General features: G+C 31.8%; 2 protein-coding genes across 4 annotated transcripts in view; one reads left to right on the plus strand and one right to left on the minus strand.

Annotated features, from left to right (window-relative positions):
- LOC126734678 (protein crumbs) overlaps nt 1-8,351 on the plus strand; it is a 136,230-nt gene extending 127,879 nt beyond the window's left edge. For all 3 annotated transcript variants that reach the window (XM_050438386.1, XM_050438388.1, XM_050438387.1), the window contains 3 exons: nt 2,908-3,161; nt 5,873-6,047; nt 7,222-8,351. In XM_050438386.1, coding sequence (XP_050294343.1) covers nt 2,908-3,161; nt 5,873-6,047; nt 7,222-7,449 — 657 coding nt within the window. In that variant the 3' untranslated portion in view covers nt 7,450-8,351. The remainder of the gene's footprint in view (nt 1-2,907; nt 3,162-5,872; nt 6,048-7,221) is intronic.
- Nucleotides 8,352-17,644: 9,293 nt separating this feature from the next.
- On the minus strand, nt 17,645-18,522 carry LOC126733946 (39S ribosomal protein L30, mitochondrial). The gene is made up of 3 exons (XM_050437436.1): nt 18,220-18,522; nt 18,041-18,167; nt 17,645-17,980 (listed from the first exon to the last, which is right to left on the minus strand). The coding sequence occupies exons 1-3, from the start codon at nt 18,348-18,350 to the stop codon at nt 17,693-17,695; spliced, it is 546 nt and encodes a 181-aa protein (XP_050293393.1). The 5' UTR covers nt 18,351-18,522; the 3' UTR covers nt 17,645-17,692.
- Between the last annotated feature and the right edge of the window lie 3,650 nt (nt 18,523-22,172).

Here is a 22,172-nt window from a genome sequence, read left to right on the forward strand (position 1 = left end):
TTCTTTTCAAAATAAATCATTTAATTTTTATTTATATATAAATAGTAAAACCAATGTGGCATTCTTACTCCATATTTATAGCCATTCTAGGCCTAAACCGATCCTTTTTTTCTTTTTTTCGTTTAGAATAATAAACTCCGTCTCTTCTTTTTCCCATTTTTTAAAAATAAACGTAAAAAACTCAATAGTATAAAGAACGACGCGCACAAAATTGGTACACCTTCGCAATAAAATATTTCTAAGTGAACTCCTGATCAATTACTCTCAATATAAAAATCAAAATTCAACATTTCAATTTTACATAATATTGAATTCATGTTGACCAGTAGCCAATACCGTCGAGATCGGGCGCAAATCGGGCCGAACAAGAGTCGCGCGCGTTTCTTGATTTGATTCATGCTAGCTCGGCCGTGCGTTGTTGCCAAATGATACTAAACTTATCAGCGGTTCAAGAAATTGTAAAAAAATGCCTGAATTTTGTATTTTCATTCTCAAAGGTTTATTATTAATTTTTATGAAATGGTTTTTCGATATAATGTTTCTAAAATCGACGTATCTAGAGACGTATGGAAGCCTTTTTTTATTTATCTTTTTTTGTTTTTAAATAAAAAATCAAAATTTGAGAAATTAAAAAAACTAGCACCTATCAACTCTTGAAAAGAATTTGCACATTTTATTAGTGAAAACCACATTAAAAAATATTATAAAATAACAAAGTTATCCAGAAAACAGGAATTTGTAGGTGAATAATACCCTTAAGGAATTATCCTTTACAATTTGAATTTCATGATCACGTTATCGTTTAATTCTTGAAAAATATTTTATTAAGGTAAAATTCTAATTTTTGTCCTAACATTATCGATGCCATTAACACAACTGACTGAAGATGCGCCAACGCCATGAGGACGAGACTAGCGATGCTTTAATCGCACATATTCATAAAATGATTTTAGAATTAAGAAAACTTCTCGTAACTACTTTATTATTTTGACAGTTTTTTATGATTAAATTAAAAAATGTGTATCATCTATAAATACAATATCTATACAGGGAATCCCATAAACACTGGTAAAGATTTTAACAGCAGATGTCTTTTGAAAAAAAAAATGAGGTTAAGTTAAATTTTTTTAGTCCGAAACAATTCAAACAAGTCAAAAACAACCAAGATACGGGGTGATAAACTTAATGTAATTTTTTGAATTTTGGCCATAAATTTAGCACTTATTCTTTATCTTTAACAAAATTTGGACAATGTTTTCAATGCGCTCGAAATAAAATTTAATTTTTTCAGGTTAAAATATTTGTTAAGTATGCTGTGCCTGACAAGATTGAATTATTATAAATCTCATTGCCACTATCAGGATTTATGTTCTTGTTAGTTACTTTGATGAGTGGTTATGAAAAATCAAAATCATACAATTATCTAATACCTATTAATCTATTACCTTTTATTGCATTGTTATTGTTAGTTGTTATTATTTATTGTTACTTATTGCCTACAAATCAAAGACCTTGGCCCGCACGAAGTCCAGACTTAAAACCATTGGATATTTGCACATGGGAATAGATAAAATTAATTGTTTTCAAAAATAAAATAACCACAGCAGAGCAATTAATGGTAAAAATGGTAAATTATACCTAATTTATTTATGTATACCTATTTATTTAAGCAAAATTGTTTGCACAATACATATTTTAAATAAAAAATTAAATTATGCCAAGTCTAAAAACGTTATTGAATTGAAAAAAAAAAAAAAATGTGGCTGGTGGCGCCCTCAATGACAGAATTTAAAAAAGGGTTAATTTTAAGATTTGCTATCTATTCTTCGTTTTTAATAAAAATTTATGACAGAAATTCTTGGTTGTCATTGAAAGTCGGACTAGGAAAATTTTACTTAAAATAATTTTTTTTCAAAAGGAATCTGCTGTTAAAATATTTACTGTTATTTATAGGACACCCTGCATATAATACCATAACTAATCTGATGCAATTTAAATGAACCCTGGGGTTACACAGTGGTCCATTTTGACATCCGACATTTTAAAATTATTTAGATTTGGCAAGGTCCAGACAAACAATTCGCATATTTGTTTTTAGTTTGCTTGAAAATATAAAACTTTAGACGAGCAATTGTGGTTTCGATTAACTCAAAGTAAGTCAGCTCTCCACATATTGTGCATTCAAAATAAATCCACCCTTAACATAATTAATAACTTTTGGAAATAAAAATAAAATAGAAGCAGTCAAGGGAACCATTATGATTAATTTGGATGTTACTAGACTTAGAGTGGCTCAAAGTACCTAGGTTGGTTTCCAGTATATTGTTTTTGATATTTTATTAATTTTACAATATTTAAAATATTGGAATCGGTTAGTTATACTAGTTATAACTATATAAATGAAGAAAGTAAGGACCTAATTTATTTTGTTTTGTTCGACCTGCTCTATTGAGATAGTTTAATTAGAATGGGTAGACATAAATCCCGGTATTAGTATAATTTTGATTTTCCAATAAGTTCTGGTAAATAACTATAATAGAGTATTTTCATGTAATTTATATTGTTTTTCCAATGCTTTGATACAAATTTTTTATTACTGAATTGTATCTATTGGTATATTTAATGCAATGAATTTGTATCTGGATATAATAGGATTAATTGTTGTAATAATTTGAATGAAGATGACATTTTCTACATTTATAATTTAAAACTGACGACATGTCTTTCAGACTCTACTTTTAAAAATTTTGTCTGGATCTTGTATTGGTAAAATGAAATCTTAAACTTCTATAAGATTTATTTCTTTAAGAGTTGATCTAATTTCCTTGGGAAATCTTGTATAGTTGTTTAAAAATAGTTGATATAATTTTTGGGAAGTTAAGGAATGATAAAATCCAACTATTTCAGGTCCCCTTCTGTGATTGTAATCCAGGCTATGAGGGCAAACATTGCGAAATTAACATAGACGAATGCAAATCAGTAAATGGCGGTAGCCCCTGTCAAAATCAAGGAATATGCATCGATGGCATCGCGAGATACGATTGCAACTGCAGCAACACCGGCTATAAGGGCCTTCTTTGCGAAATGGACATCGATGAGTGCAAAGATGATCCACCGCCTTGTGGTAGTGGGATTTGTGAGAATTTACCGGGAACTTACAGGTAAATTACTTACATGTATGAAACTTGTATATTTATATTTTTTAATTAGTCCGCAATAACTTACGTCTTTTTTCTGTTTTTTTCTTTTTTATACGTTTTATTTTTGTGATATTTTTCGTTTAAATCTGTCTTATGTATGGGATATTTTTTGAAATTGCAAAATAAATCTTTTTCTAAAATAGTCTCAATTTTTAATTTTGTTAAATTATCTTTTTGAGTAAAATGACTCATTTGTTTTATTGTTATTATTACAGCAATTAATAATTAGGAAGTTTTACACTATTCTTTATGGCTTCATTTATTACTTAACTACATTGTTGTACAGGATGGGCATTTTATTGTATAAAGCCTATACCTTTCCACAGAATCTACGGGGTTAAGAAAAAAAAAAGTGCTATGCCTTTTAGCTTTAAACGAAGTTTTATTTTATTATAGATTATCTATTTAGAGTTTCAATTCACTTTTATTTGAGATATGAGGGTCTCAAAGCTGAAGTGGACCAAATCCATAAAATGTGATTTTGAGAAAACAGCAGTAACATTTTTTGTAAGTGCTATTACTAAATCTACTCCTCTTTATTAGCTTAATTGTGTATCTTAATTTTTAGTTGATAAGAATATTTTTTAGACCAAAACGATATATTTTTTTACCTAGACTTGGTTCACTTTTTCAGGGAATAGTTATAAATCTAAAAATCATTAAATGAAGTATTTAAAGTAAAAAACTAGACATTGTGACTAAAAATTATTATTAGAAATAGTATCATCATTAAATGAAGTGTTTAAAGTGAAAAACTAGAAATTATAATTATGAATTATTATTATAAATAGTATCATCATCAGAAGTAATTTCGTCTTCAGCTAGTTCGACTGTTTGTTTTGCGCTTTTTGTGGAAGAAACTTAAGGCAAGTTTTTAAAATAACCGTGGTGTAGCGGTGGAATAGAAGGCAAAATATTAAGCAATTATTTTCTTAGGCAGCATCCTCGTGTAATATAAAGACAGTTCTAGTCGATGCGATTCAAGGAAAGTTTTTGAAGTCTATAATTCAAAGTCATTTGATTTTTTTTTCAAACTCGTGCCCCCTCTAAAAACGAAGCCAACGAATCTTTAACCAACTAAAAGAGAAGTTATCGGTGTCCTTTTTTTCGATTTGTAATAACATCCTCTAATGCCGATGTACTCAAAAATTCTTTTCGTTGCATCTGGACTATGTTGAAACGAGGATCCTTTCTGTTTACGGTCTTTATAAAGTCAAACCAATTTTCTGAATCTGCTCGATGATTCTATAATAAGAAACTCTGCTGCCTGTCCTGAAACTAAACATTTTAGGTCAATCGTCTACATAGCCATTGCAGGGTCCTGGAAAAGTTTAAGAAGTATAAGATACGGACATAATATTGCAATTTTGACCAGTGAAACAATCTGAGAAAAAATTATGTTACTATGATTAGAAGCGTTTTCTTTAAGATGCTTGCAAATACACAAAGCTACTTCTTGAGTATCTCTACAATCCTTCGCCCTAAACAGGCACAAAATCTGTTTCGCTATTAAAATAGTGTATTCCAAAATTATGAACGTACAAATCTCTTTTACATTAGACAACAGATGTGGAAAGTTTGGAAATAGAAATGCTTTTTGTAGGCTAAATGTGCAGACTTACATATCGTCAGAGGCGTTCCGTTGATCGGACTGAAGAACACTTCTTACTTTCGGATCGTACATTTTCTTTATGTTTAAATTTGTATCAAGGCATCGCCATTTTTGGTTATCCTTTCTATTGTAGTGGCTCTAATATTATGGAAATAATTATGTGCGCAGCAACATCATCAGAATCGTCAATTTTATTTGTTGGAAGTTTATTATTTCACGTGTATTCTATAAATCCGTGACCGCAAAAACCTCTTTTTTAATTAAACGGAAGCCGTCTTGAGCTTATATGCAGAGAACCGACAAAGAACTTTTTGCATAGTTTTATTGCAATTTATGTATCGAGTATTTAAAAGTGGAAGGAATTTTCTTCTATTCCTGAATTATTCCTAGGACGCTTTCTCGTAGTTCTCGACATTTATTTATCATTATTACATCGAAATATATTCTGTTTACTAGAATCTTCCAGGATAAAGATGCTGGCACATTTTCTTTAACATTTGTAATCAAAATTTGGATAAAATACTTTCGCAGGTATTTTTTCTTCTTTGTTTTGTAGGTCTTTCCAGTATTTCTTAAGAGTTTTCATTTATTTTATATAAATAAATTAATTGTTTTATTACGTAAAACTTTATTTATTAAACAATGTTATTTTATATTATATTATATTATATTATTGTCGAAAATAGTAAGTTAATAACACTATTAGTCTAACTTACCTTCAGAATTCATTTTTATAACAGTCCTCATATTTCTTATGTAATATAGCTTTGGAATTATATTTGTTAAAACACCCTCTAGATTCTGAGCAAAGGTTTAGCCCTCTAATAAATGCCTACCTATGCATACTTTCATATTACTGCATTTTTTATGTATCCTTATGTTTTTAATGCATTCTATACCTTCTTATATTCTTCCTGTTTTAATTTAGTGTGTAGTTTTTTATTTATTCGCTTGCATTGACTTTGCTATATTTAAAATTGTATTACAAAATATTTGTATGTAAATAAACTTATTATTTTGATGATTCGTAGGGGTTATATAATATAAAACCCACTTTTAGGTGTACCTGTGGCAATACGGGAAAATGCGGACAACATTGTGCACTTGAAGACCCCTGCATCTATGAAGAGACTTGTTTGCATGGAACTTGTGAATCTCATTGTACTGCTGACAAAACCGGCTATAAGTGCCTTTGCCAAGAGGGTTGGACGGGGACGAATTGTACAATTTTAAAGGTAACTATTTTCGTACAGGTATAAATTTAGCTTATTTGCCTTTTAATGCATTGGTTAAGTAGTTACTTTATCATAGTAGTAGTAGTAGTTACATATTTCATATTTACACACGGGTTACATGACATTAAAGCAGTGGCGGATTTAAAATTTTCTTTTAGGGGAACATTACAGATAACAAAACATTCTAGGGTTCAATAATCAAATTTTACAAAAAAAAAGTTTTTACAGCTTTCGCGTATTATCATACACTTGTTAAGCATCTTACCCGTAAACCCCTGGTAAAGTAAATTTTATTATTCGGAAAAATCATCAGTGACATCAAACCCACTTTAATTTCATATTAATTTTAAAAAATTAGTAAAAACTCAACGTATTTACAATACTTTTTTTTTAAACTACAGTCCCCTTAGCCCTCGAAGAAATTTCATTTTCTTTTAATTATTTTAATAGAGAAATAATTCGGCAACGTAGCAAGGTCATTGGGGGATACACAACGAAATCATATTGATAGTATTGGAATTTCCGGTACTGCGTGTCCTTCAATGACCCTTCCATGTTACCAAATTTTAAATATTTTCCTATTTCTATTTTTTCTATAATGAATGGATCTAGTCCGCGGACAACCACCCTATTAGTAAGATCATAAATAAGATTTGTTTTGATGATATTAATATTTTTTACATTAAAATAATTATTTGATCTATATTATTAATATAATTTGATTAATTCATTTAGTACATGTTAAAATAGTTATTATTCATATCAAATAAACTTGCACAATGCACGTCATCAATCAAAACATTTTCCTTGAACCAAATTTTTCTTCAAGTGAAGAGTACGTAAACGAGTGTCAATAGTGATTTTACCTAAATGTAATTTACGTTGTAAATGTTTATAAAACGTAAAGCTGAAAAATTCATACAAAAGATAAGTCACTAAAAATCTATTTTAATAATAATGATGATATCATTAAACTTTCTAATAAGAATCAGGTTTGATGTATAAGCAAATTTTCTGCATTCTTTTACCTAGTTTATTATTGTTTTGAAGATTTTTTTATTAATGAAAATTCTAAGTAAAAAAATTTTCATATAACACATTTGTTGCATAAATAACTATTTTAATACTATATGGAATTAGAAGACCACTAAAAATATGCTTAATCCTCTTTTAGGCTGCAGTAAGCAGGGCAGAAGGCGGCCTTAATATCCTCTACATCGTTATACCAGTAGTTTTAATTATAATACTGGCATTCCTTATTGGAATGATTATTTTAGTAAATGTGGCCAGGAGTAAAAGGGCTACTAGGGGCACGTACAGCCCATCTGCTCAGGAATTCTGCAACCCTAGAGTGGAACTGGACCACGTTTTGAAACCACCTCCTGAAGAAAGGCTGATTTAACTTCTTTTGTAGAGATTACTGTGACATTTTTGATATATATATTGTACATGTGAATTTTGTTTCTTGTGTTCTTCTCGAATCTCTTATAATGCAATTTTGATGGGAGTTTTTTATCCCTTTTGTCGGGAGAGTTGGAATTTTCATATTGTGTAAAGCGTGAATTGTAAATGTAGGTTTTAGGAAGTTTTATTTTGTTCTTAATATTATAGTTGAAAAGTGTTTTGACTGTTTGGAATATGGTAAATGCAATTTTCCACTTTTTATACACTTAACATTTTATCCTTTGTAATAATAAAATAGTTGGGCCGTGCTTACTTATTAAACTCCTTATCATAAAAATAAAATAAAAAATTCATAATAAATTTTACAACGCAATGTTATCCATGTAATACTAATTATACTAAAGGATTTCCATATGGTTTCCTAAAAAAAATTTTATTAATTATCCTACTGACTGATATTTTAATTGTTCTTTTTCTCCTGTAGTTTATAGGAATTGTACTTAAGTCTAGTTTTAATAAAGGTTTTTGCAATAAAAGTGCATTTATGAACAGCCCGTCCAAAAATCAGATGTTAAAGGCCAATATTTTATAACATTTTTCTTCCTTTGCATGATTTTAAGCCTTTAACGAGTATTGTGATAAGATATGACTTTATACCTATTTTAGCGATAAAGCACTACTTTTTTTAGGTAATTAACTGATTTTAGTTTAAGAACACTTAACATATCTTAGTATTACTAAGCAGTATATAGATATTCACAGGTCTCTATTTTCATATACATAATGTACTTAATTAAGAAACCAAAGCTTATTTGTACATACATATTATATTTATATACATAATTATTGCACTCTTTTTAAAATGTAAAATGAAATAAATTTGAATGTAGTAATGAACAAGTTTGTATTTGTACACCTGAATAAAGAATCTGTGGAGTGTTTAAGCAGTGTAAGATTTCTGGATGGACATGAATCTCTGATGCCTGATGAATTATTCTTCGACTAGGTGATTAATTATCAATGAAAAATTATTAAGTCTGTTATTCTTCAAATATATGTTTTATTTTGTGGTAGTTTTTTTAAAGAAATATCTATACCAGCCAAACCAGGTATGCACAATTAAATTTATAACGAATAAAAATTAATAAGAAACACACAAGAAAATATCAAATTTTAACAGTAATAGAGACTTTGGTGTTAACGTTATTCTAATTCGTGTATTTTAACATTGATGTTTCTTTTTATGTTCAATCTGTAGGTTTTCATCATTTTAACAAACACTTTACATTTAGAAACTTGAAGAAAATCAATAATAAAAGATTGAAATGTTGGTTAACAAATAAATACGTTTTCCATCCACTGCCAGCTTTCCCATTTCTCTACATAATATGAATATGTGAGCATAAAGTAAAACTATCACTAATATAACTTATTTACAGTACATCTCTTACATCATTATTACTGTAGGATATCTTGCCTTATTTAATTTTACAAAATAATAAAAATTAAAAAAAAATAGATTCTCTTTTATAGGATAAGTAATGCAAATGCTTATACAGAAAAAATTTATAAAAATGAAAAAATATAATTTATAACACTTATAAGATATAAAAAACTAATAGTAAGTACACAAACAATTTTAAACATATACAGGATGATTTTTAAGTTGATACTTTTTTTTAACTGGGTATAGAACTCGGTAAAATATACATTTTTTTTCAAATAACTTTTTTCGATACACTCAAAAACAAGGGACATTCAGAATAAAAAAAGTCAATATGGGTTTGTTTTTCATCGTCTGTTTATGTTTAGTTTTTGCTCGGATTTTTGTATTATCGATCACGCATTGTACCGATCAGTTAGTCTTAGACACTTTTGGTTTATTGTTGTTAATTTTAAATTTGCAAATCCTAAAAATGGCACATCGTTATGAAAACAATGAACTTGTGGATATGTTGCTTATTTATGGAGTGTCTTCAAAGTGCTGCTGCTGCTTCGGTATTATACGCAGACCGCTTTTCTTTGCGGAATCATCCTACACCCAGAAGTTTCATAAATCTTATTCAACGGGCTAGGGATACTGGCGATTTACGGGAACATCGTGGAGGGCATGCAGGAATAGGAAGGAGACCTGAAAATGTTCATAGGGAAGAACAAATTTAAAATCTCATCGAAGAAGATCCAACAACAAGTACTCGAGTTGTTGCAGGGCAGGTCGGATTAAGTCAAACAAAAGTATGAACAACATTGCGCGAGAATCAATTTAATCCCTTTCACGTTCAACGTGTCCAAGCGCTACTGCCTGAAGACTTCCCCCGCAGAATTCAGTTTTGTGAATGGTTCATACAACAACATGAAAATGATCAACATTTTTCGAACAAAATTTTAGCCATGGACGAGGCAACATTCACCCGCAACGGAATTAACAATTTTCGAAATACGCATGTTTGGTCTGTTGATAATCCCCATGCAATTCGCAGAACCAATTTTCAACACCGCTTTTCTGCTAATGTGCGGGCAGGAATTGTGAATGGGATACTTGTTGGACCATTTATCTTACCAGACCGTTTGACGGGCGATGTTTATTTGGACTTTTTGCAAAATAATCTGCCTGTTCTGTTAGAAGACGTGAAGACACTGAATATCAGGCAAGCTATGTGGTTCTTGCAGGATGGAGCACCTGCCCATTTTAGACGAGAAGTGAGCGAATTTTTGGATAGAAGTTACCCAAATCGGTGGATTGGCCGAAATGGACCAGTTGCATGGCCACCAAGGTCGCCAGACCTAAATCCATGTGGTGACTTTTTTTTGTGGGGGTATATGAAAAGTTTAGTTTTCAAGACGCCTATCGACACACAAGAAGAACTAATAGCACGTAGTGAGCAGGCTGCGGCAACAGTTAGACAAAAACCGATTTCTCTATTGCGTGCCATTACGAAACAGTGGTTACGTCGAGCAAATCGTTGACTTTTATTTTTACCTTTTGTATATGATATCATCACAACAATTGTTCAAAATGTCTTCCTTTAACCTCAATACACCGATTTAAACGCCGCACATGATTTCGGCAAACTACACTAAAAATTTGATCCTCGTTTTGAATGATTTCAAATGCTGCTGTTATTCGTCCAATTAAGTCTAGCTCTGATTCTACTGGAGTTTCGTAGACTAAAGACTTTACATGTCCCCACAAGAAAAAATCGAGCGACGTTAAATCGGGTGACCTAGGAGGCCAAGAAACTGTTCCACCTCTGGCAATCCAACGGTGCCCAACGCTGAGCCAAATACTCACGTACTTGTACAGCAAAGTGAGCCGGCGCTTCATCATGCTGAAACCACATTTGCTGTCTAACGTTTAGTGGAACATTTTCAAGGAGTTCTGGGAGAACTTCCTCCAAGAAACGCAGATAAATAGGTTCTGTTAACCGTTCCGGTAGAAGGTATGGCTCAATTAAATAATCATCAACAATGCCTGCCCATACGTTGACAGACCAACGATTCTGATGTTTTCTTGGAAAAATTGCATAAGGATCTTCTTCGTCCCAAACATGGCTATTCCTACTATTAAAAATACCGTCTCTTGTGAAAGAGGCTTCATCGGTCCGCAAAACATATCGTAAAAAATTTGGTTGTGCAATGATGTGATCCAGAAGCCATCGAGAAAATTGAACTCTAGGATGATAAGTGGCTGCAGTCATACATTGAACTTTTTGGAAGTGGTAAGGATGGAGTTGTTGCTCGTGTAGTACCCGCCAGACAAAAGCGTTACTCGTATTCATATTCTTAGCGACGTCACGTGTGCTATTTGATGGTTCATCGGCAACTCGCTGAAGCACCTCTTCGAGTTCGAGCAACACCAGTATCATGCATCTTGGTCTTAAACATGCCTGTCTCAGCGAGCCGCCGATGTACCGCAATAAACTTTTTGTATCCAGGCTGCTGTCGTTCATGATAACGTTCATGATACAACCGCGATACTGCTGTTGCATTACAGTTTGTTGCTCCGTATGTCAAATGCATATCCGCCAATTCTTGATTGGTAAAGTTTTCCATTAGCAATAAATGTTTAAAAATTGTAAGCTATAAAATTTTTAAACATGACATTGAGAATTGACATTAATAAGCGTTGATTTTAAACAATTGTTGTTATGGTATCATGTACAAAAGGTAAACATAAATGCAGCAGATCCTATTTAGGTAATTAATGTTTTTTATAAATTTTAACGCGTCTTAGGGCCGTAGTGGCGTAGTGACGCATTTCCGGACATGGGTTCCTATACTCAAATGGATTCTTCTGTTGCACTAAATAACCGCCAGAAGTTTGATCCCATAGTTCTGAAACACCCTGTATAATACATCATGTGCTTATTATTACATATCAGGTAGGTACATACCTTTTTATGTATAAATTTATAATTAAGCAGTAGTGTTACTTTTCAGAAACTATTTTAGTTTGAAATTTTTTGGATGGGGCTATATCAGTTACTTTTTCTTAAGCCTTTTCAGCACCAATACATCTTCAATAGCCAGATTGTCCTCCTCGCTCCACCTGATCGCTATTGAAAGCGCTGACCGCATCAGTATGTTTAACTTTCTATGTAATAACATCCTCATCTGATTCAGAAGATTCGTTTTGATTTTCGATGTTGTTTACTATAGCATCTTGTTCCCCTCCCCAGCCGATTTAGTAATGTCTTCGCTGTTTAAATTATTTCCTGGATCAATGACTCTTAAAGAATTTGTTATTTTTTCCAATCTTCCAGACTTATTGGAGCAAGTTTTTTCTTAAGTTCCGAAAGCGGTAAGTTCTCATCATCGGATTCTTCTTCCCCTATCACCTCAAGCCACAGTGATAACCAACTTCTCTGAATATTTTTTGAACCTATGGTTCTTTCTACCATCTTTTAAATTAAACTGCTTTAAGAGCGATAGTATCTCTTCACCCTTATGCATAATAATATGATTAAGAATGCGTTTTCTATATGAGAGTTATATTCTGAATTAAATTCTGATCCATCCACCAGTTGAAAAATACCAGTACAATTTGGTGGCAAAAAAAGGACTCGAAAATTAGGATTTGTGTTAATTTCTTCAAAGGCGGGATGTGAAGGTGCATTATCTACTAATAGCAAGGCTTTATGCGGCTTTTTAGTCCTGGTTAAAAAAGTTTTTACCTCTGATATAAAAGATGTTTTAAACCATTCCATCTAGAGAAATCTCGACATCCATCCTTTGATAGATGCCTGGTATACAACTGGTAACTTTTTATTTGAAATGCTCTTGGATTCATTGCTTTTCCCAACACTAGCAATGATAATTTGTGGATTCCTACAGCATTGCAGCACGGCATAAACGTTTAATAATCTTTTGCTATTTTTCTACCTGGATCAGATAAGGTCCTCCAAAAAAGTGCGGACTCATCCACATTGTAAACTTGTTCACTGTTTAATTCCATCTCTGCAACAATCGACCTCAATTTTTCTTGAAAAGGTAATACAGCGGCAACATCGCTAGAAAGTTTTTCCCCACAGACCCTCAAGAAACGAATTCTATGTCTCAAACTAAATTTATTTAGCCATCCAGAACTTTCCAAAGTCGTTTTTGTTTGTTATTTGCTCATAAATCTGTTTAGTTTTACTTCGTAAAATTTCGAAAGAAATAGGTACATGGGCGATGTTGATATTTATTACCTGTTGCTTTAAATGATTTGGATATAAAACTTCTTATTCTATCCTTATTTTTTTTATATCAAAAACTGTAGATTTTGGAATGGCAAAATTTTCATCAATTTGACGTGTACTTCTTCCTGCGTCGAGGCAATCTAAAATTTTAGATTTCTCTGCTAGGGTAAGGGTCTTATGCGATCGTTTTATTGGAGCCATAGTACACGTCTATTCTTGCCGAACTGTAGAAAATAATATGAGACGACGTTCTTTGCTACTTGTTCAAACAAGGAAATTCCATTTTTTACACGTTAATATTTGCGCCCGGATTTAAAGGCAAAATTGACAAACTGGTCGAATAATAGAAGTATCCGGATTTGCGACTGTCCGGATTACTGAAGCTTACTTTATTTTTGTATTATGGATATGCTTAACTCAATAGTTAGCAATTATTTGATTTTTTCATGATTATGTAGATAAGAACCTATTGTAGTATAATAATCATTTCGAAACTTATCAGAAAAAATCCAAGTATTAAAACTAAAGTATCCAAAGGATAAACATAGAAAGGAATACATAGAATATTTCTTCTCTTTCTTCATAGAATATTTTCTTTCGTCTTGCTAGACTATATAGCTGGCATTGTCACCAGAGTTGACTTCATTGGACATTTCCTTTGAGAGCTATAAAGCAAAGTTTATAAAACCCCACCTAAAAAACAATATCTTGAGGAATTTCAAAATAGGGTTTATTATTGTGCGCAGTTACATTTTGAGCAATTAATAAAATTAGGATTTATATCAACTGAATAAACGCGCCATAATAGGGTAGTAATTTATTTATTTATTTTAATATACGGCAGAGCCAGTTTACAAAAACAAAATACTAGATAATATAACGATATAAATATAATACTAGAATTTAAAAAAAAATATACCAAGATAAAACCTCTGAAAAAATAATCATCAAGGCTAAAAACTTAACAATATCCAAGGAACTAAAAGTTAAGATTAAAGTTAAAGTCTAAGATTATTTATTTTTGACTTGAATGACCGTAAGCCGCTGGAAAATGGATTTAAACTATTTTCATTAAAGAAATGCAAAGTCCTAGTCAGTGGAGAAAAAACCCATAGTTGGCCGAATGAAAAAGTAAACGAAACATAGCAGAGTTCATCCTTCTTTAACAGATAAAGGAATTGCAGGGTAGGACAATGATATAAACCATTTAAGATCTTATAAAACGTTAAAGCATCAGAACAATGCCGTCTGACTTTAAGATTAAGGATATTAAATTGGACACTGAAAGCATTATAGTCAATGTAATAATTACGAAAAATATTAACTTCAGCTCTATAAGCAAGGAATCTTAAGAATCTTCTTTGTACAGCCTCAAGGTGTTCAATATGAGAATCATAATAAGGGGACCAAATTACAGACGCATACTCAAGCAAGGAACGTACCAAAGAGTAATAAAGTAATTTGAAACATGTACACTATTTCTAGTGATAAAACCAGGACTGCTCCTCTGAGACTGACATACTCCTGTTAATAATATCCAAATTGTGCGGCAAAAAAGTTAGCTTGGTATCGAAAAGAACGCCTAAATCTTTAACTGTATCAACTGACTTGAGTTCGTTATTGTTGATTGTGTATTGATAATTAATAATTTTATTAGAACGACCAAACGAAATACATATACACTTCTTTACATTCAGTTCCAGACTATTGCTATTACACCACTCAGCAACACTATTTAAATCCAATTGAAGTAGCTCAGCATCAAGACATGACTCAATGGCTTTATACAGTTTAAAATCATCAGCAAAAGTAAGATGCTTTGAATGAATAATTACATCACTCAAATCTCTTATGAACAAGTTAAAAAAGTCCGTTCCAATATGCGAACCTTGAGGCACGCCTGAAGATACTTCAATACCATTAGAAATGTAATTACTTATCCTTAACTGTGTGCGACAACTCCAAAAACTGAGACAAAATTCGACCAAGGTCCTACCAAGGCCCATAGCCCCAATCTTCCCAACCTGATGTTCATAACCAACCCTATCAAAGGCCTTCGAGAAGTCTGTATGCAAACTGCCGACCTGTACAGATCTCTCAAAAGCACCAATCAAATCATATTGGTAAGTCAACAGATTAGTTACCGAAGATCTACCCCGACAAAAACCATGCTGATGATCACTAAGCAATCGCCTACAGTGCCATGAAAATAGCACAGAAAACCACCTGTCAAACAGCTTAGGCATTACAGACTGAATACACACACCGCTATAGTTACAAATATAAGTTCTATCGCCATTTTTATGAATTGGTGTTAAAAAGTTTACCTTCCAATAATCAGGAAGTTTGCCTGATGTCAAGCAAAAATTGAAAAGGTAATGCAGAGGCTTACTCAGAGTGCACACACAGTTTTTAAGAAAAACTGTGTAAATGAGATACCATCAGGGCCAAAAGAATTTTTGTTAGGAAGGTGTAAGATTGCATCAAATATGTCCAATAAAGAAAAAGAGATGCGATTTAAATCCAGAATGTAATCAAATTTATAGTCAGGAGCCTTGCTGATAGGTTGCCTGTATGTAGTTTCAAAATACCTAGCAAATAAATTTACAATATCTTGACCATTACCAGCAACCTCGGCTTCCATATGCATGCTATTGGGATATGAATCAGACCTACGCAATCTATTGATGTGTTTCCAAAATGAAGAAGGATCGTGAGAAATTTCAGTATTTAATCTTTCAATATTTGACATATCAAAGACTGAGGTCGATAAAATATCCATTATTACCAAAATTTTTTACTTCCTATTCACTAGTGCATCAGCCAATTTATTTTGATTAGTACCGTTACATAGATAATTTTATGCTGCTTACGACAATGTTACATGATAGGAGTTGCCATCTGACATATCAAAATGAGGTTAGCTGAATATGAGAAGATGACTACCAGAACAAACTGTATACCCGGCGACACTGGAAAAAAAGAAGACCTAATAACTTTTTTACTTTTCAAGATAAACTAATGAAATTTGGTATATTTATGGAATAGTTATAAGAGCATATTTTGACATATTCAGTTGTTTTCCGTTACTTCCTGTTTAACCGGAAGTGACAGCAACATTCTTATTTTAAATGAGACACTTGGTATATTATTACGTATTTCGATAGAAAATAATATTCTGAGAATAATAATACTACATTTGCTATTTTTTGTTTTATACTAATAGAAAAAATCATTTTTTTAAATTTTAAAATAGGGTGCCATGAATGTGGTAAAAGTTTTAATTTTTAATCAAGTTATCACGGAAAAATTGTTTTTATTGCATTTTGACTTAAATCTTTTACACGCCCATTTAAAATATTCAAACCAGTAATTTTGGCATTTACTTTATTTTTTTAAATAGCACGTTATTGGGAACAACCACTTTTGAAATATGTTTTTTTTTCCCAATAATTTAATATGATTATTTTTTAAATAGGTTGATAAATAAGCCCATAAGAAGAAACAAAATTGAGTCATGAATAAAAGCATTTAATTAATAGAAATCGCATAGAAGGCTTTTTTGACGCGTTCTTCAATCATTTTTCAATTGATATAATACATGACATCTTGTCAAGTGCAATTATTATTTGTCATTCAAATAAGTTTGCCGCAGTTTTTTGAAAAAATTTTAGTTTCTATCAAAATATGTAATAATATACCAAATGTCCCATTTAAAATAAGAAAGTTAGTGTCACTTTCTGTAAAACAGGAAGTGACGAAAAATAACAGAATATGTCAAAAGATGCTCTTATACTGTTTATAGAATACTTCTAATATATACTATGATTATATATACTAGATAACTATTCTATCAATATACCAATTTTCATTTGTTTATCTTGACAAGTAAATAAGTTATTATGTGTTCCCTGTGTGCCTTTAAATTTTCAATTTGGATTTTTTCTGATAAGTTCCAAAATTAAATATAAAATAGTATATTTAATTCAGTTTCATTGAATGCATAGTTATTAGAAAAAAACTATGTTTTGGCCCAAAATTGGCATAATAGAAAATTTCAAATATTTGTCATTCTTAACAAAATTAAAAATTGTGCTCATTGGTTTATAATGTAAGTCTAAATAAGCTTTATCGTCAAGTGAGGCCTTAAAATGGTACACAGTAAGTAATTTGGTAACTACTAATACTATTAAAGTAAAAAAAGGGCAAACAAAATCAAACACAACACCTTGGAATCTCTGTCCTGAATCCTGGAAAACTCAGTCTGCTCTTGGCTCTATTTTCTAAAGTTTAAATTTTCAGGCAGAAATGTATAAGGATTTCTCCCAAAAGTTAAACAGTAATTGAATTTTTTTATAAAAATGATATTAAAGTTTCTATAGAATGGGAATGGTTGTATTGTTAATTTCTAAAAAAAAAGTTGCCATAGCTTTTTAATCTTATACTTCGCACTAGTTTCCTTTTACATTTTGAATATTAATGTTATATAAATCTGAGTAAAAACTTCAAAAAAATCATTTCTTTTTTTATTATTCTTTATCAAATACTCATATACATAAACTAAGCAATATTTTCAAACCCAGTAAGCCACTTTTTTCTTAAATTCCTCCTCAATGTGTCTCCATCCATCCTTTCAGGTAATTTCTGGAACTCATCAGCAAGCTGTAACCTTTTCTCAACAGAGTCGATACTCTTTATTATCTTTAGCTCTCCATATTCAGTTAGAACAGTTCTGTCTGTTTCTTTAGGAAACCCATCTGGAAAGGTTATTGGGACAATTTGAACTGCATGTTTAACTTTCCATAACCTTTGGTTGTTTTCTGGGATGTTCTTTATTATTGCATAATCCTAAAAAAATTAAGGTCAAAATCTATGAGACACTGGCTGTTTGATGTTAAACTTCCATACATTGCCATCCAATTTGAATTCGGTAAGGATTTTCTTCTCCCAGTGTGGAAGTCCCTTCAAAGGTCTGATTCTTTTGACTCTGAACAGCTTTGAAGGTTCATAAGGTGGATCTTGAAAGTTCGGGTTTCTGAAAAAATGAATATAAGGAAATCTATTGGGGAGATTTGGGCTGACCATACCTGGGATAGTATTTGAAACCAGGGTATTGAATTCCTTCATTAAACCAGTTAAATTTGCATTTACCAACATTTCTGCTTACTGTTATTGAAGGTGTTACACATTTGAATGTGAATAATTTATTAGCAAACATTCTTATTCAAAAATCGGATAGCAAAAAATAAAAATTGTTGTTTAGGGACTTAGAGGTTATTTTGTGATTTATTTTTAGGTTATGTTTTTAGTTTCTAGTGATGGACATTGACAGGAAATATTTGACTTACACACGTCACATGAAGGATCTATCTACAGGTCAGCAACTTAAAAACTCCTTTTAAACATATAAAAGTCTTCTATTTACTTCCTAAAACAAGAAAGCAATAAAAATTTATACTAAATTTAAAAAATGTGTTTAGTGCCATCTCTTGGGACTCTTGGAAAATTACCAATGCACTTTTAACTTTTCGATCCTAATCGACATAAAGCCGTAGTTCAATTGAACCAGCGAATAGACCAAATAGGCTTTTTTAATTTGACGTTGAAGTTTTCTATCATTCGGGCTTCGTTCGCGTTAGAGGCTACATTGATTTTGGAGGCAGTGTTTTTAACTCTTTCCCTCTAATCTCTTATTGTTTGTGTGTACGTTGTTTAACGGTAAGTTGAGCTTATTATACGTTGTATTGGCTTTTCATTGTTTTGGCTTACATCATCTGCTTTTTGGCTAGAATTTTTTCATTTTGTGCATGCTTGTCTTAAATTCTTGCTTTCAGTTAAAGTAATATGAGCGATACAGGGAGGGGGGCGGCCCCCCCTGCCTAAGGTAAAAAGTTCAGAGGAATGTGTTGTAGGTAATGCTGGTATTCTTCAAGATTCTACAAATACCAAACTTGAAAAAGAACCAATTCTTTATTCTCAAAGTGATAATGGTCCATTTTTAGTTTATCTGGAATCCACTGAAAAAGTGGGCTTCAGTATAGGCAAGTTTTATAACATAAAAATTGCTAGAGATCAGTGGCGGCTGGTGACTTTAGAAAGAGGTGAAGCGCAAAACCCAGAATATACCATAAGCAGCAAAAACAAAATTTTATTATGCAAATTGGGTCATATAACGACAACATTTTATAAAAAAAATTCCCGAACGCGATGGAATTTACTTCCGATAAACATGAACTAAGTCAATAGAATAAGAACCTTGCTGGCAGCGACATGCATACGCCGCGCCGTTCTGTAAATTACCCCGCGTGTTTGTCCGTCCGTTGCCATAGCAACCGCCGTAAGCGCGGGGAGAGGTGTTGCAGCGGATTATTGTTTCTGCTAATTGTGCTGCATTGACACATGCGGTGGCGGTCGCCGCTGCTCTTATGAGAATATGTTTAGCGCGCTCGGGTTTCTGAATACTTTTACAAATATATTCTTTATAGGATTACACTTATTTTGATAAATCAGATAAAATAAAGAATTAATTTGTTATAAAATATAAAACAAACTAAATTGTAAACGTAAAGATGTCGATTTTAAAACTCTTAAATTTTTTAAAATTTGTGGTGAAGCGGCGCTTCACCCGCGTCCCCTGACGAGCCGCTACTGCTAGAGATATCTTTAACCTGAACCTTAATGATGTAAAAAAAATTAAAAACAAAGGCCTAAATAGAATTTCCGTAGAATTCATTAATTATCAAGCAGCAAATAACTTTGTAAAAAATAAAACTTTACTCAATAAAGGGTATAAAATTTTCATTCCTTTTAATTTTGTGACATGCAAAGGGTTAGTCAGGCAGATAGATTTAGAAATAGGGGAAGGAGAACTCTTAGAGTGCTGCAAAACGAATAGTGCAGTTGAAATTCTTGAAGTCAGGAGATTGAATCATAGAATTGTTAAAGATAAAGAAACCATATATGAACCTACTAGGTCAGTCCTCTTTACTTTTAAGGGTGTTTGTCTTCCTAAATCTATAAATTTATATAGGCTCGAAAGACCAGTATCCATATATATATCTCCAGTAACACAGTGTTTTAGATGTTTGTGCTATGGACATACTTGTACAAATTGCAAAGGCAAAGAGAGGTGTTTTACATGTGCAGAGGAAAAAAATAATGAAGAGGAGCACTCCTGTTGTGAAATTAAATGCTTCTATTGGAAAAACCCACACAAGTCAACAGACAAAAGCTGTCCAGAGTACACCAGACAGAAAAATATTAAGGAACTAATGGCTTTCGAAAATATTACCTTTTATGATGCTAGCGAAATCATTAAAAAAAACTACATCTCAAGAGATGAATTTGTATATCGTCCTACAGAATTCCCAAGCTTACAAAATATAACCAGACAAGACCCTTCAGAAAATACAATCCAACCATCACAGAGACGCACACAACATGCAAAAACAGCACCTATAAAAAGATCTTTTCAACAAGTTGTCACTGAAAACAATAGGAAAAAACGCATAATCCATAAGGGTTATGACAAAAAAGCACATAATGAACATTTAATGTTTCCCAATTCAAGACCTCAAAAAGAAACTAGAGCACCCATTTTTCCACAAATTTCAGAAAATAATTTAAATACATCATTGCCTAGTACTAGTGCAGTTCACACTTATAATTTACAAGAACCTCCTTACCCTGATGATGTCAGGCATATTATTAATGCAGTCTTAAACACCTCAAAACATTATAAAAGATTAATCTAAAGTATATTGTACAACCAAAACCTTGACATGGATATTGGTCCCAGTTTTCAATCCGATTCAACCTAAAAGTCTACCTTGCTTCACACCCTTATGTTAAATAGAAATAAACTAAAAATTATCTGCTGGAATCTGAGAAGTTTAAATTCCAATAGGGACAATTTAAATAGCCTTGTGCATAAAGAAAGTCCCGATATTGTTTTAATAAATGAATCATGGCTAAAAACTAACGACACCTTCAATCTAAATACATATGTTACAATCAGGCAGGACAGACATGACGGTTATGGGGGAGTGGTCACCTGTATTAAAAAAAATCTTATTTTTAAGGAAATCGAAACTTTTTCATCAGACAACACACAATACATAATAGTAGAGATAGGTAATTTACAAGTGGTCAACTTCTATTGTAATTCACATAACAATATATCTATTGAAGTTTTAAGTAAATTGATTTCTTATAATGCTAAAAATATAATAATCATGGGGGATTTTAACTCCCATCATCCCTTATGGGATAAAGCCACACCTAATAAAGGTGGTAGAATTATCAGTGATTTTATTCAAGATAATGGACTTGTGATTTTTAATGATGGCTCACCAACTTTGTTCCAACTAGCCCTTGCAACACCAAGTGCAGTAGATTTAACTTTGGTAAGCGGAAAATTAGCTACACAAGCGACATGGAATGTTATTAAAGACTGTGGTAACAGTGATCATTTTCCCGTATGCGTTATTCTTAACGATAACGGTGATGTTAACTTACATAATAATATTGCTAGTCCTTATAATATCAGAAACTTCAAAAGGGCAAATTGGGAAGCCTATCATGATAAACTCTTAATACAGCTCTCAGATCTTAATTATAATCTGGAGTATGACCAATTGATGTCTATAATTTTTGAGGTTTCTGAACAAGTAATTCCAATAAAATTGGTTGGAACACCTATGAAGAGGGGTAATCCATGGTGGGATGATGAATGTACATCTTGGGTTAGGGAAAGAAAAAATGCCATAACAAATTTTAATAATGCCGCATCTACAGAAAACTATATTATGGCTAAAAAGACAATTGCAATAACTAGGAAAAAACTAAAACATAAAAAAAAAGAAAAATTCAAACTTTTTTGTGGCACTTTAAATAGGAATTCGAGTATCACATATGTTTGGAACAAAATTAAAAAATTTAATAACAACTCTAAAATAAGTAGATTTAATCACGTAATTTCAGATAATTTTAAGCAATCCATTTTAGACAATATGTCAGTTATAAATATAGACCCCAGTTT

The sequence above is a fragment of the Anthonomus grandis genome, chromosome 3 (assembly GCF_022605725.1).
Source record: "Anthonomus grandis grandis chromosome 3, icAntGran1.3, whole genome shotgun sequence".
Taxonomy (NCBI): domain Eukaryota; kingdom Metazoa; phylum Arthropoda; class Insecta; order Coleoptera; family Curculionidae; genus Anthonomus; species Anthonomus grandis.

Excerpts from the sequence above, each read along its gene's own strand:
- LOC126733946 (XM_050437436.1), bottom strand. The coding sequence starts at position 18,350 with ATGTTTGCTAATAAATTATTCACATTCAAATGTGTAACACCTTCAATA. Across the intron at positions 18,168-18,219 it reads GGTTTCAAATACTATCCCAG|AAACCCGAACTTTCAAGATC; the intron begins GTATGGTCAGCC and ends TCATTTTTTCAG. Across the intron at positions 17,981-18,040 it reads AATTCAAATTGGATGGCAAT|GATTATGCAATAATAAAGAA; the intron begins GTATGGAAGTTT and ends TAATTTTTTTAG.